The sequence below is a fragment of the Oryctolagus cuniculus genome, chromosome 11 (genome assembly GCF_964237555.1).
Source record: "Oryctolagus cuniculus chromosome 11, mOryCun1.1, whole genome shotgun sequence".
Taxonomy (NCBI): Eukaryota; Metazoa; Chordata; class Mammalia; order Lagomorpha; family Leporidae; genus Oryctolagus; species Oryctolagus cuniculus.
In genome coordinates, this window is record NC_091442.1 from 22,084,601 (window position 1) to 22,099,392 (window position 14,792).

The 14,792-nt window shown below is 60.4% G+C and overlaps 1 protein-coding gene across 20 annotated transcripts in view; it reads right to left on the bottom strand.

The window, feature by feature from the left end:
* The window catches only part of EPB41L1 (erythrocyte membrane protein band 4.1 like 1), a 128,046-nt gene that overhangs the window by 26,420 nt on the left and 86,834 nt on the right, over positions 1-14,792 (bottom strand). For 5 of the 20 annotated variants that reach the window (XM_070051888.1, XM_070051887.1, XM_051845075.2 and 2 more), the window contains 6 exons: positions 14,525-14,700; positions 11,363-11,538; positions 10,485-10,520; positions 8,126-8,308; positions 5,549-5,653; positions 81-1,907 (listed from right to left, as the gene is read on the bottom strand). In XM_070051888.1, coding sequence (XP_069907989.1) covers positions 81-1,907; positions 5,549-5,653; positions 8,126-8,308; positions 10,485-10,520; positions 11,363-11,538; positions 14,525-14,700 — 2,503 coding nt within the window. The remainder of the gene's footprint in view (positions 1-80; positions 1,908-5,548; positions 5,654-8,125; positions 8,309-10,484; positions 10,521-11,362; positions 11,539-14,524; positions 14,701-14,792) is intronic. The other 15 variants (XM_051845078.2, XM_017341653.2, XM_017341648.2 and 12 more) reach the window with 8 other exon arrangements.

Here is a 14,792-nt window from a genome sequence, read left to right on the forward strand (position 1 = left end):
GCGCCGTCGAGACATGCTTTCTAGAGCACTACAGGGCATGCGGTCGGCCCCGCGGGGCAGGGGCTCACGTGGCCAGTTACCCCGGGAGCTTCCTCCAGCGCGGCTCCACAGCCTGAATCGGGGGACACGAGCCTGAGCTCCGTGCGCGCTTCCTGGGGGGAGCTGGCAGAAGTGCCACTTCCCGCGTGCCTGGTGCTCAGAGGCGGGGCGGAACAAGGCACAGCTCTGGGGCTGGCGAAGTCCCCCGGGGGCTGGAGTTGGATGAGACCCAGGTCTAAGAGCTTGCTCCGCTGTTGCTCCACCTGTCCTGCGGGCGCCTCTGGAGACAGGTCACCGGGAAGGGCCCTGGCTTCAAGCTGACGCGCCGGACGAGGCTCAGCTCCGTGGGTCTCAAATATCCGAATTTTGGTGGCCACTGAGGTCTTGCTGATGTCTTCCAGGGAGCTCTCTTGGCCCCCAGCCTGGAAGGAGGTCACTTGCCTTTGCAGCCCCGGGGGTGTGGCTGCCTCTGCTTCTTCGGGGACAACTCGGGGCTTTCTGCTGGGGACAGGTGGCACAGCTGACCCAGCGAGGCCTGTGGGCTCCGGGGCATTCGTGAGCCACGCTGGAGCCTGAGCCCTGAGTGCTGCAGACCCTCCGGACCCGGGAGCGGCGGGGCTTGGAGGAGCTCCCTGCGGCGCTGCCAGAACCTCGGAGCTCCTGGGGGAGGCTGGCGGTGGGGTGGTGGCCTCTCTGCGAGGAGGTGCGGAGGCCTCAGGCTCCCCGGGCCGGCTCTGCGTCACTCGCCTCTCTTGCAGCTGTAGGTCGCCTGTGTCCAGCCTGGCCAGCTTCCTGACCTCAGGAGGGGCAGCCCACTGCGGGACGCGGGCCGGGGCGTCTGGGTGCCCAGCCCCTCCTCCCTGCAGGGAGCGGTTCCTCCATCTTTCCGGGGGGCTTTCCTCAGCCCCTCCCATCAAACCTCCACTCCCGGGGGGCTCCCCCTCCTCGGCCACACCGGCTGCCAGGTGGGTAAACTCTCTCTCTGTGCCTTGCCTCGCTTCTCCCTGGTCCTCAGCAAACATCCGCCCTGCAGAAGGCTCCTTCAGGCCCTCGGGGGGTGCCACCCCCTCCTCCGAGGAAGCTGTGTGGCCTTCATCCTCACTCCCACCCGAAGCTGCAGCAGAGGCCCCCGGGGCCAGGGGTCCCTCGGACAGCTCCCGCCCGGCCTCAGCTGCAGGAGGGGCATCCGGGGGCTCTTCTCTCTCCTCCAGGGCTGGAGGGAGGCCTTGCTCTTCCAAGTCTCTCTCTCCGTAGTTTAAATAGAAGCTCCTCTCTGCCAAGGAGGTGTCGGTTTCATCGCTCGAGTCGGCCCTGGCTTCCAAGTGCGCCGGTTCTAAGAGAAACGACTGGAGGCCTCCCTTGTTGGAGGCTGGAGAGGGGGCGTCCACTTCTGCCGGGCTGCTCCCCGAGGCACGGTGCCTCCCGCAGCTCTGCAGCTCCTCCAGGCCCCCACGCGGCCGGCCCCCGGAGACAAAGCGGCTCCTGACGGCTGCCTCCCGGGCGCCCGCCCTGAGCTCGCAGCCCTTGAGAAGCTGGGCTGCCAATGTGCAGCCTGCGGCCGGGGCAGTGCACGCTGGGCTCTCGCTGACCCAGCGACCTTCCTCCCACACGGACTCGAAGTCTTCAGGACTTGCAACCATCCTTCCTTGTCGCTGGGTGTTCGCTCTTTGGCTTGCCACCATTTCTTCCGTGGCCACTTCCACTTTGAACTTGTCCACCAGAACGTCCACCTTGGAGAGTCTGCCATCAGCAAGAACGTCGGCGAGGCCCACCTCGCTGTCCTCCTGCTGCGTGGTGGCCGCTCGGAGGAGGCCGAGCTCTTCTGGCCGAGTGCACTGTCTTTCTATAAATACCCAATGCTCTGAGCCCTGTGTTTCAATTGGAGCAAGAAGAGTTAATGTGAAACACCAAGCACCTGGACAGCGGGTCCCCTTTACCCTCTGGAGAGGGGGCCGAGGTCTGGCCCAGCCCCAGAACTGGCCGGGGAGAGGGAGGCCGGACGGTGCCTGTCACTCTTGGCAAGGCTACTTGTCCCAACAAACTGTTCAGTGACTCCCCTCAACCACTGCCCCCAGCTGGACAAAAGGGGATAAGGTCCCGGGCCCTCCCCACATGAGCCACAGGGCAATGGAGATGCAAGGATGGGCCAGGACTGGGCCGCTCCTAATAATACAACCGTCGCTGTCAGCAGGGAAAGTGGCTTCCATCCCAGGGAGTCTGCAGTGAGACGGGGTCTGGTCTCCTCACTGCAGGGAAAGTCGCTGGCTTGCCCAAGGTGACGGGTGCTGATGGCCAAGCCGGGAGAGGATGCCTGGGTCTTAACCTGTCTCACGGCCAGGGGATACGGGTGCCCGCCAGGACCCAATGTCAAGCTGAGGAGCAGCATTGAGTAAAGTGCCACAGGCCCGGCCTCAAGGGCGACCTTTCCATAGGACTTGTGGAAGGAGACGGGTCAGCAATGCAGACACCAAACAGCCAGGCGAGCACAAGTCACCGTGACGGCTGACACAGCCCGAACGCCGTGCGGCTCCATGCAAGAGAGCCAACACCGAGGCCTGTCCTTGGAGAATTCTAAGGACACTCACCCACGGGAAGAGTAGAAAAGGATCATCCAGAACATGGCACAGAAGGAAGGGAACCAGAGCTGGGAGTATGACCGTGGGTAAAAGGAGCTGAGTGTGCCCTGCCAGACCACCCACAGACGCCAGTCCCCGCTTCCCCGGGGTCATCCACAGGAAGCCAAGGGAGGAGCGGCAGACTCCTAGAATCATCTGGAATCGTTACAAAGCAGGAAGGCCACTGGTCTCGCCAAAACACTTTGTGCCCACAAAAACCCTTGTGGAAGTCTAACGTGCACCATAACCCAGGGCTGCCCTGGCCCTGAAAGCCACAGCCACGGCCACGGCGGCCTGGAACCCAATCTCTGACTCCAAGTTCTGCGGTGGGCGCTTCCCCGGCCAGGCCCACCTCCACGGTCAGACGTGCCACAAACTGCTCCTGGCGACAGGAGGGGATGGTTTATGCACCCTGGGGCTCCCTCTCAGGGGGAGGACCCTGCCAATCCCACCCTACCAGAGTCTACCACGTCCCACAGGGGTTGAGGGACTCTGAAGATGGAGTATCTCCCCGCCCCGTTTTCATCAAACTCTCCAAGACTGTCGGGAAACCAGACCTCGTCCTGAGAACCCTGCCGAAAGGAAACAGACCAAGGGAAGGCAGAAGGTCCCGAGAGGGGCGGCCCTGGTTCTGAGGTTTCGCTTCCGCTTGCTAAGCCTTCAGGACCACAGCTCTTGAGCCTGCCCAGACGAAGTGCTTGAGAGGCCACGGGAGCCAGCGCTCTCCCTCACGCCCTCGGGAAGCAGCCTCCTTGTAGCGCGATCATCAGCCTGCAATGAGGCCCTTCCAGAACATTCCTGCCCCAATGCTACAGTGAGGTGGGACGGGGCCGGCACAGGATGGAAAGAAGCTGCTGCAGGAGGGAAATGGAGGCACGCAGTGACGGTTGCTCCGTGCCAGTCTAAGCTGCTACGTCTAATCCGACCGGTAACCTGAGGCAGGCATTGCCAGCCTTCTACCAGAAGGGGAAACTGAGGCTCTCCCGGGGCTGAGGGGGACCGTCGGGCGTGCAGGAGGGATTCTGCTTCTCACAAGGATTACAGATACACAGGACCCCGAAGAGGAAACAGGACTGAACGAAAGGCAGAAAAACGTCCCTGGCGCCAGTGCATTGCTGGGGCCACGTGAGGGTTGGTCTCAAAGGCACCCTGACGGGGTAACGCCAGGGCAGCCCCCCGATTGCACCGGCCCTGCCACTGGCCGCCCTGTCCCCTGAGCCACAGGACCTTCCGGGTCTCACTCAGAGCGCCCCCTGCCACCAGCTGGGGGCACTGCAGCAAGAGGCGCTCCACCAGCTCTGCTCCCACCCAAACTCTGCAGCTGGGCAGTCCTGCTGACCTTGCCCTTCCCAGGAGGGGAGGGCCCAGGGGGAGGAGCCTGCTGGAAGCCACACCCTGGGAGAAAGTACAGGTGGGGGTGCTGGGGTGGGGTGGCTGCATTCCTGGAGATGCAGGTGGTGCAGATCTAGGGTGGCAGGTAGCTGACGCAGAGGGGGCAGATTTCAACGCAAGACAAAAGCATCGAAACCCAGCCTGAAGCAGCGTGGGAGAGGGCGTCGGCGGCTTGCAGGGAGCCGGAGAGGGCTGTGTTGGGGGCTCAGGGCTCCACAGCGTCTCTTTGATCCTAGCCTCGGGATGCCACGGACTCCTGTCTGACCTCCCTCAAGACGCGGCACTGGTGGTTTTGTTTGTATTTTTACAGCAAGGAAAAATTCACAGGGTGGAGGCGGGATCTACGCTTTACCACGTCTGTAGCTTGCTCACGTCTTCCCACAGTTCCGGCCCTCCTGCAGCAGCTATGGAAGTTTCCTTTCCTTTTCTCAGGGACGGCTATGCCCCCACATGCACCACGCCCACAGAGGGGTGGGCATCAGCGCCATCCAATCTGACAGCCTGTGAAGTCCCACCAGAGAGAGGGGGCGCAGCCCCTGCTGCCAGGGCCTGGATTCGATGCCCACCACCCATGCAAGGCTGCAGCCTGCACCCAGAGCCCTCAGTCTGCTGCCACACTGGGCCCAGAGGCAAAGTCTTGATTACTGCCTGATTACTCTCTCTGCAGCCCCACAGATACTCCTTGGAGAAGGACGTCTACTTCTGCCTGCCCAGTGGCCTCAACAGACCCAAGGCCCAGGGCAGTTTAGAAAAGATGGAGGGGGTCTGGCATTGTGGAGTAGCGGGTTAAGCTGCCGCCTGCAATACTGGCATCTCATAAGGGTGCTGGTTTGAGTCCCAGCTGCTCCACTTCCGATCCAGCTCCCTGCTAATGTGCCTGGGGAAGCAGTAGAGGATGGCTCAAGTGCTTAGACACCTGCACCCATGTGGGAGACCTGGATGAAGCTCCTGGCTCCTGGCTTCAGCTTGACCCAGCTCTGGCCATTGTGGCCATTTGGGGAATGAACCAGTGGATAGAAGATTTCTATCTCTATCTCTACCTGTCTCTCTCTCTTCATGTCTTTCTCTGTAACTCTGCCTTTCAAATAAATAAATAAAAGAAAGAAAGAAAAGATGGAGGCAGGGGAGGGGTGGAAAGCCAGGCCCTAACCTGCCATGGTCACCCTTAGATTTCTGAAGAGAGACAAGACCTCAGGGCAGGGGGCACACAGGGGCCCTGACCCCCAACCCCAAGGTGAGGGGTCAGAGACGGCCTCCCTCACCAGGGCCCAGGGCCAGTGTGTGGCTGTGTGTGGCTCTCCTCTGCAGCCAGACATGATGGGGCTCTTCATGGCTTCCTGGGATGTGGCGCCTGCTTGTCATGGCCTGGGGACAACACGGGCTACAGTCTGCTCCATTCCCTGGACCACAGAGGAAGGGTGCTCTTCAGAGCACAGAAGGGGGTGGTGATGGGTGGGCAGGGGGCCCCGGGAGGAGGGGCCCGGGAGGGGGAGGGCAGTAACCTCAGGAGACGCTGCGAGGCTTTTCTGAGTGAACACTTCCCAGCCCGCGGCCGCTCCAGGCTCGGGTCCCAAGTCCTGCTGAGGGGTGTCCTGGGTCCTCTGGGCCTGCAGGGGATGCCCAGGGCCAGAGGAAAGAAGAGAGGGAGGAGGGAAAGGAGAGAGAGGAGAGAGGGGGAGAGAGAGCAGGAGAGACACACACGCAGTCAGTAAGTCACTGCCCGAGTGCTGCACCCTGGGAGGGGTGGGCTAGGTCGGGGAGGAGCCTCCGCACAGCGACGCAGGGAGGACACCCTTGTGAGCAGGGCAGGAGGGAGGCCCCAGTCAGCTGCCAGTCAGCACTGCGCCCACGGGGCCTGGCTCGCCGCCTGCCCACTCTCTCTCAGGAACTGCTAGAGCCGTACCACCCCGACTCTGACTCCAAGTCGTCCCTGGGCGTCTTTGGCTTAGGCCACAGCTCCATTCTGCATTTGGAGTGACACAGCCACTTTAAAAAAGTTATTTCAGAGCAGGAGTTTGGCCTGTCGGGGACGACACCACTTGGGATGCCTGCGCCCCCATTGAGGTGCCTGGGTTCAAGACCCAGCTCCACTCCCAATTCCAGCTTCCAGTTGAGGTGCACTCTGGGAGGCAGCAGACGATGGCTCAAGTGGCTGGGGACCTGCACCCACATGGGACACCTAGGTTGACTTCCTGGCTCCAGGATTCAGTTTGGCCCAGCCTGAACTATCGCTGGCATTTGGGAAATGAACCGGCAGATGGGAGTCCTGTGTGTCTCTCAAATTATAATAAATAAGAAATAAACAAACAGTTATCTTAGGAATTAAAATGTGGGTTTGGCAAATGGGAACAGCTAAAGCTTCCACTGTTTCCCTCTTGGCCCCAAGGGGCCCAACAACTGCTGAGGAAGCCACTAGGAAACCTGGATGACACTCCTGGCCAGAGGCCCCCACAAAGCTGGTGCTGGGCGGAGGGATTCCAGTGTCCATCAGTCTCCTAGCAGTTCCATCCGTCACCAGCAGGTGGGGCACACTCTCAAGCCAGGCTGCTCTGAGACCAGGCCAGGCTCCAGGCCCCCCCCCCTGCCCCCCCGCACACCAGGGCCCAGCTTTCCCTTCTTTCTGGAGGCTGACCCCCTTCTGGTAGCCTCTATGCCCTGCCTCACCCCCAGCCAGGACTGTCTAGAGGCCACTCTGGTCAAGTCCATCTCCGGGGCAGGAGGTGGGGCAGAAAGGGGGTGCATCCACTGGATCACGAGACAGTCCCTGCGGCCCGGCCCAGGTCCTGATTGCATGAGAAGTCCTGAGTAGATGCAGAGGTTTGCCCTCCTCCCATGGCACCAGTCTCGAGGTCCCCAAAGCACTCTCAATTCCATGCGTCACCAGCCAGGGAGCTACCCCAGGAGCCTTCTCTGGGTCTGTGGCTCTGTGGGCCAAGGTCCTCCACTATCCAGCAGCTCCAGGCAGGACTGATCCAATCAAGTGCCCTGCTAACAACACAGTGAAGGCATCAGCAAGTTTCAAAGCATTAGAGGGCAGCCCACACACGGTGGGCCCTGCACCAGGTCCTCACAGGATTCGGTCTTGCTCCGAGGCCCTGCTTGTTTGTCAGCCTGTAATCTGACCAAGTCCTTCCTCATCATGGATCTGTGCTTCTGTCTGTCAGATGAGGACCCTGAACCAAGAGTGTCCCAAGGGTCCTTCCAACTTGGACGTGAAGTTAGCCTCTGTGAGTGAGCCCTAGACTCTCACAACGAAACAAACAGGAACTCATGTTGCACTTGGAGGTGCTTCCCTAGGAAGCAGGTGCTCATTGTCTCCACCTACTGGGCATTAAGTGGCAAGCCCAGTCACCCAGCCAGCAGCCAGTGCAGCCAGAACTCAAACCCAGGTGATGTAAGACTAGACCACGATCAGATTCAAGACCCGTATGTAACAGCTCCAGAGAGAAAACACCCAAGTATAAACTGGGGTGAATATTGCCAAGATTTAGCAAGTGCTGGGGATTACAAATACCAGAATTCCCCCAATTCTATCCTGGTCTGTTTTTTCAACTAAGAAAGTGCCCCCACGCTTTCCATTCCAAAAGGCAAGTCGTATGGGGTCCTTGTCTGAGGTCACGGGAGCAGGTCTGGCCCTGGGCCCCTGTAAAGGGCTCTGGGAACATTGCCGGAAGGAATCAGTCCTCTATCTGTGTGTGCATAGTAAGCACACACAGAGGGCTGGCTGCTAAACAGTGCCACAAGGATTCTCACAACGTGGTGTGCACGAGAATCGCCCGGGGCACTTGTTCCAACTGCTGACTCTGGGTCCTGCCTCCAGACACTGGACTCAGCGGGCCGCCGGGGTGAGGCCACCGCGCTACCTTGAGTCTCTGGAATTCTTCACCCTTCAAGGTGAGTCCTGGGACCCAGGATTCCAAGATTTAGAGAACATGTCTCCCTAAGCCCAACCCACCAGCCCCTAGGACAGCAAGGGGTTAAATGTGCTGGTGTGGAGGATGAGTATAAATCAGTACATAGCGCCACCCCCACCCCCCCCCGCCCAAGGCGTCTGTGCAGGGGTCCAGGGTGAGACCTACCTCACCGGCTTTCTCAGGGGTGCCCTTGGGGGAGGGGGAGGCAGGCGAGGAGGGCAGCCTGCGCTCCCGCTCCCAGTCCCGGTCCCGGTGGATCAGTTTGCTGTTGGGCTCCTTCAGGGTCCTCTTGAGCTCATTGATGCTGGCCTGGTGCTTCAGCAACACGTCCTCCGGCTTGTCCAGGAACTGGGGGTGGCGGACAGGGCAGGGGTTAGGGGGTCAGCTCCCAGCAGGGGATGCAGCATGCAGGGGTGATGACGGCAGTGGCCTCGCCAACCTCCACCAACAGCCCCTGCCTCACCCGGCAGCCCCGGGGCTGGGAGGCCAGGAAGAGCACCCCTGACAGGTGCACAGACCGGGACAGGAGCACTTAGGATGAGAAGGAAGACTTCTGGCCAAGTCACCTTTTCTTCGTCCTGGGCTCGGAACACCCAGCTCCACCAGTCTGAGTGAGTTCCCTTGGGAGCTGCGAGCTCAGTGGAGCATGGCAGTGCCCTCCTGTGGTTACGACCAAGGCCCAGCAGGTGGCTCCTGCCCGAGTGAGGACTCACTGGTCCTGGTCACTGGGCTGCTCTAGCTCACTCACTGGCCTCCCTCGTCATTCCCGGATCCCGGCCCTACCTTGGAACACTGGGCTGGGCAGGGCGTCCAGTCCAGGCCCCTCTGAGCCCAACACACGTGACTGCTCAAGGCCCCATGGAGGCCTAGAGTGCAGAGACTCCTAAAGTCTAGGCTGTCCCAGAAAACAGCCCCTGCTCCCTCACTAGGGACCGGGGACCAGGAAGACAGCTCAGCCTTGTCCTCCGGGAGCTGCTTCCACCCTAGTCACCCAGGATCTTGCAGACACCTTCCCGGCAGTGAGTCACCAAGAGCAGATGGGTGCTACAGCCGACAGACACACTAGGAACCTGTGGGGCGTTCAGGAAGATGAGAACTGTAGACCGAGGTCGGGCACAAGGACTGGGCCAAGGATGGCTGGAGTCACAGCTGCGTCCCCCGCCCCCATTAACCCACTGAGTCTGTGATCAGGGAGTGATCTGCCTGGGTGGGGTGCTGCCAAGGCTGGGCCAGCAGCCGCAGGACCGCTGTCTGCAAGGCTGTTAGGACTCACGTTAACTTGCTTCAGGACAAGGAACAGACGACCCTCACTCAAGTCACGTCAGGTGGTTCTGAGAAAAACATCTAGAACCTTCTCCCGGGCTCACCTCCAGCATCCACAGCAGACTGCTAAGCTACCCCCGGTGGAGATGGATCCCACTGGGGCCTCTGCTTCCCTACAGACATCTGTCTGCACCTCTGGCACCCCGTCCCGGGCTCAGCGGCCTGTAGGACACTGCCTGTCCCTCAAGTCAGATGCAATGGAGACTGTGCAAGGACTAGCTGGAGCTGCAACTGTTCGTGATCCCAGCCGAGATGCGGCCTGGGGTCTTCCATCCCAACCCTGCCCTACCAGCTCTGAGGGTGCATCATACCCGCCATGGCCACACGGGGGCGGTGGGACTCCAGGAATCCTTAAAGGTTAAGGGCCTCGGAGAAAACCAGTCCCCAGGCCTGCTCTGCAGAGGGGGAACTGAGGCCTGGGGGCTTTCCCAAGACCCTTGAAGGGTCAAGGGCAGAACTGGGGCTGACACTCAGATCCTGGAACTACAAGGCCAGGCCCTTCTTATGGCCCAGTCTCTGGCTGCCCAAGAATAACCCACGTCTCTGCAGTTAAGGTGAGAGGGGCGGAGAGGCAGCAAACACAGGTGGACTGAGTTGCAGGGAGCAACGAACGGGAAGAGGACGAGCAAGAAACGAGAACGGGAGAGGCGGCTTCTGACGCAGCCCCACCCGGGCAGGAGTGGAGCCAGAGCCTCGGCAGACACCGATGTGCCCTGAGCGCACTGCCCTCCCCCAGCCCCCACTCCCACATCTGGCTGCCAAGAGAGATGAAGAAGCTTGGGGTGAGGACAAGGGACACAGATGAGATGGAGGCGGGACCACAGTGCCTGGGGAGGAGGGACATTAAGCAAGGTCGGGGGGAGGCAGGGAGATGAGTAAATGGAAACACAGAATGGCCTAGAAGGGTTGGTGGACACAGGTGGACACAGGTAAGATGGTCAGCACGGGAGATGCAAACGTGGATTGCCAGGGGTCTGGAGGGGCACGCGGCGAGGCAGGAAGAGCCGGCTGGGGTGAGAAAGAGGGAGGCAGACAGGTGAGGAGGAAGAGAGGTGGGTGGAGCAAGGGTGATGGGGAGGGGGCTGGCCAGGGAGCAGAGACAAGCCGAAGCTGCGATGGTGCTGGTGATGGGCTGTGGCGTGGTGACAAATGAACGGGGGACTTGATGGCTGGGAAGGGAGGGGCGGGCCCCGTGCAGTACCTCCTGCTTGTGTCTCGGCGTGGTTTCCTGCTCCGGCTAGCAGATGCGGAAGGAGGGAAAGCAACCAGCAGGGTCAGTAGAGCAAACGGATTAGAGATACCACGACCGGCACGACCGGCCTGGCACAGCAGGGCAGCCACTGCATCACACCCAGTCAGGCAGCGGGGCCGCCAGCAGGGCAGCGAGAGCGCCACGGAAGGTGTGGGGTGGGAAGCAGGGAGCTGTCCTGGGAAGGCAAAGAGGGGGCTGGGGACCGGAGGCCAAGTGGGAGGAGCCGCACTCTGCAGATGATGTGCGGTGGGTGTGCCGGGGTCTTGTGCTTCTTGCTGCAGTGACTGTGTGTTTGGGAGCCTGTGCTTACAAGGCGGAGGTGCCTGATGGGAGGAAACTGCTTAACATCTCTAGAAGAGGAAGCCCTAGCAGCTGGCCTGTGTGTGCACATGCGTGTTGCCGCACATCCGTGTGCATGAGTCGAAGGGCGAGGGGTGCAGTGCACACAATGTGAGTGAATGCACGTGAGGCTGGGGGAGCTGCAGGAGCCAGGGACACTGGGCAGGGGGGTGTGGACCTGAAAGGAGGCTGGGGCACACTTGTACCTCACACCGTGAGCAGCCTGGGGGACACCTGCCTATGCTTTGGCGAGGGAGGGGGTGATTCAGACCACAGCCAAAGGGGCAAATCCAGGATGAGAGCAGCCCCCTGGGAGAGCCAGGCAAAAAGGAGGAAGAGTACAGGTGGGCAGCACTCCCACCCCTCCCACTCCCACCCCACAAGGGCTGAGAGGAGCTGGGCCATAGCTGGGGGATGTGAAGGCCACGGTCCAGGCTGACCAGACCCCAGGCTGGCCTCCTGACCCCCAGAGAAAGCCAGGCACCTACCTTCAGCTCCTTGATCTTGGTGGGGGTCCTGACCTCCCCTTCCTCGGCCTCGGACCGCCGCCCTGCAGACTCGCCGTCCTCCTCACGCTTAGTCCCGTCAGGGCCTGTGTCGTGGTTCTCGCTGACCGAGGCTGGGCGTGAGAACTCTGCTAAAGTGGGCAGACATGGCCGGAAGACTGTGGGACGTCGCCGTGCACATGGACAGGGAGCAGCCCCACCGCCGCCAGCGGGAGTTCAGGCCCGATTCTGTCAGTGCCAACCCACTGCCCGGAGAAGCGAAGGGGCCCAGCCCAGGTCCCCCAGGGGCGGCAGAGCTGCCTCCCAGCCCAGGCCCCACCCCCACCCCCGGCCTCCCACAGCACGAGAGCCTCGCATCCAGCTCTTCCCGAGGGCGTGACCTTGGAAGGTCGCCCAATCTCTCTGGGCCCCGCTTCCCAATCGATAGGCAGGGTCTAAAAACGTGTGTGAGCACGCACTGGAGCAGCCGGCCCAGAGCGAGCCTTCTGCTGATGTTGGCCAGAAACACTGCTGAACACACGCCTGATCACCGCACAGCAATACACACGTGTTCTGAGACCAGCGACCTCGCGTTCGCGAATGGCTGGCCTCCTTTATACGTTAGGGAGGGTTCAGGGCATTCCTGTAATAACATCGTTCTCACTCGCTGGCATTCCAAACTACTCTTCTAAATAGGAAAGAAAGGGGTCGAACTGCAGACTTCCCCCTGCGCTGTGAATTGTACCTTGGTGGAAAATGGGCTGCAAAGCACCAAATTCTGAAAACACACCACCGGAGCACAGGGGCGGGCCTGCAGCACAGCAGGGCGAGCCATCGCTTGGGACGCCTGCACTCCACATGGGAGTGCTGGGGTGAAGTCCAGCCTCTACTTCCAGTCCAGCTTCCTGCTAACGCACACCCCAGAGGCAGCAGAGGACGGCTCAAGTCCCTGGGCCCGTGCCACCCATGTGGGGGACCAGGAGGGAGTTCCTAGCTCCTGGCTTCTGCTTGGCCCAGCCCCAGCTATTGTGAGATACTTGGAGGATTGAACCAACAGATGAGAAAGCTCTCTCATTCACTCGCTCACTCTCTGCCAACCGGCCTTATCAATCAATCATTCAACTTAGAAAAATGACCAGAGCACAGATTGTCCTTGGGGCTGGCCTAGATTTAAAAAATAACGTCATTATCCTTTTCTAGTCACATATATTCCCGTTTACGTACATTACTTCATCTGACTCAACAATACTGCAGTTGATGGTCAGAACTGGAATTACTATCCCCACTTTACAGAGGATAAGTTGAGGCCTGAAGAGGGGAAAGATCTGACAAGGGCCCTGACCTCCTGGCTTGGACGCTAAGCTCCACCCGCCCTGACAGCCACACCAGCCCTGCGTTAACCTCAGCTGCAGCCCCGGACACTGCGCTTCCCTGGCCCCCGCACAGTAATCAGAAGCGACAGGGCAGGGAGCGAATGATGGTACAGTTCTCCTTTTCTGTTGCACAAACCACAGTTCCTAGTGCTGCATCTACCAAGCGGCATAAGGACCTTCTTCAGGCCAAGGAGAGCTCCGCAGACCCCACAGCCTTAAACGTGGACGGGAGTCCTGGGGCAGGCTTTACTTTCACTCTCCAGGAAAAGGAGCAGACGCTGGGGAGCAGGCGTTCGGTCTGGCAGTTGAGACGCCTGTGTCCCGCATCAGAGCGCCTGGTTCCAGCCCCGGGGCGGCAGCAGTGACCACCCGAGTAAACTGGCTTCTTCCTCCCAGCCACATGGCAGAGCTGGAATACACTCCTGGCTCCAACCCTCGCCCGGCCCTGGCGTTGTGGCCATTTGAGGAATAAACCAAGGGATTGGGATCTGTGTGGGGCGTGCGTGTGTGTGTGTGTGTGTATGGAATAAAAATTGTTTAAAATATCACCCGGCAAACTCCTAGGTATCCGTCAAAGCCCTGTCCAGTTGTCACCCCCTCTGCAAAGCCCTTTCTCCCCCCTCCAGGCAGAGCTGATTCATCCCTGCTGGGGCCGCTCTGCGTCCTGTGCAGGCTTCACCTGTGGCTGCCACCACACCGAATGCTCACGGCCAGCACGCTGGGAGCTCCTCAAAGGAAAGAGCCAACTCTGTACCAGGACCGAACACGAGGCCCGGCACAAGTATAGCACTCAGAAAATATATGTTGAGCAGAACTAACTTCCTTGGGGCCTGCTAACTATGTTCTAGAAGTATCCACCATTCCCCTATCCAAGTCCCAACCTCCCACTCTATACACCTAAGAGCAATAATAACGCACACAACTCACGAAGGCCTGACTCTGCCTGTGTTTCCTGGGCCCTTTCTCTGCTAATTCTCCCTCTAGCACAGCGAAGTGGATATTGTTCCTTTTCAAGAAAGGAAGGCACAGGTGAGTTAAAAAAGTTGCCCAAGGTCACCCGTCCAGTCACTCACACGTTTGTGGCCCTCTCCCTGGGCACTTGGAGTAGCTGATAAGTGTCAAGGCCAAGACCTGAACTTCGGTCTAATCTGAATCTCCCCAGCACCCCACGTGGCTCTGGAAGATCACCTATGACCCCAGCACGCATGCCCCGAGGCGAGGCCTGAGTCCAGAGAGGTGTGGAGTTAGTAGGTCCGGGGCACAGCCTGGGGAACCTTCATGTTGTACAACCTCACAGGTGACTCAGACGCACATGTGGTCTAAAGATGATATTTTTACCAAGCGCCAGCCTGAGGGACATAGGACAACATGAGGCCAGTTCTCACTGGCGTGATGGGCACCTGTCACTCCAGTAGACGCGGGGGCCATAGTCAGCCACTATCAATCAGCCAGAGCCCAAAAGAATGACCAGGAACAGTCTCCACTCTCCTGGGATGACGGTAACCTGGGGATTGCTAAACTGCCGAAGCAGGGGGCCCAGAAATCCGCCAGGCTGAGCCAAGGCCATCAGACGGCCGTGACTGAGAGGAGTCACCGGAAGTCCAGAGAGAGGCGTGACATCCCCAGAGGCACCCCCGTGGGCTGGAGCTGGGCCACCATGAGCAGTCATGCCCGGCGACGACGCACCTGCAGTGTGCCCCCACCTTCCTGGCTCGCCCTGAGGTCCTGACTTGCCTACTCCACCACCTCCTCTAGCGCGCCCTCTTCCCCTCACCGCCAGTTTGGGACTCACCTCCGTCAAGGCTGCGGGACATGGTGTACCGTTTGCTGGAAGAACGCTCGAAGAAGGGTGCGGGCCGGTCGATGAGGGCACTGGCCTGGCGGGTCTGGGCCTGGGTCCTCCCGCTATACCGGAACTTGGAGCCCATCACCAGGAAGCCCTTGGGCGGGGGCTCCGGGGACACCAGCCTGCAGCAGTGAGGTGGAGGTGAGGAGGGAGGGCCCCAGAACCAGCTTCTCATCCCCCGACATCCCAGCTACAGCACCTCAAGGGGGCGATG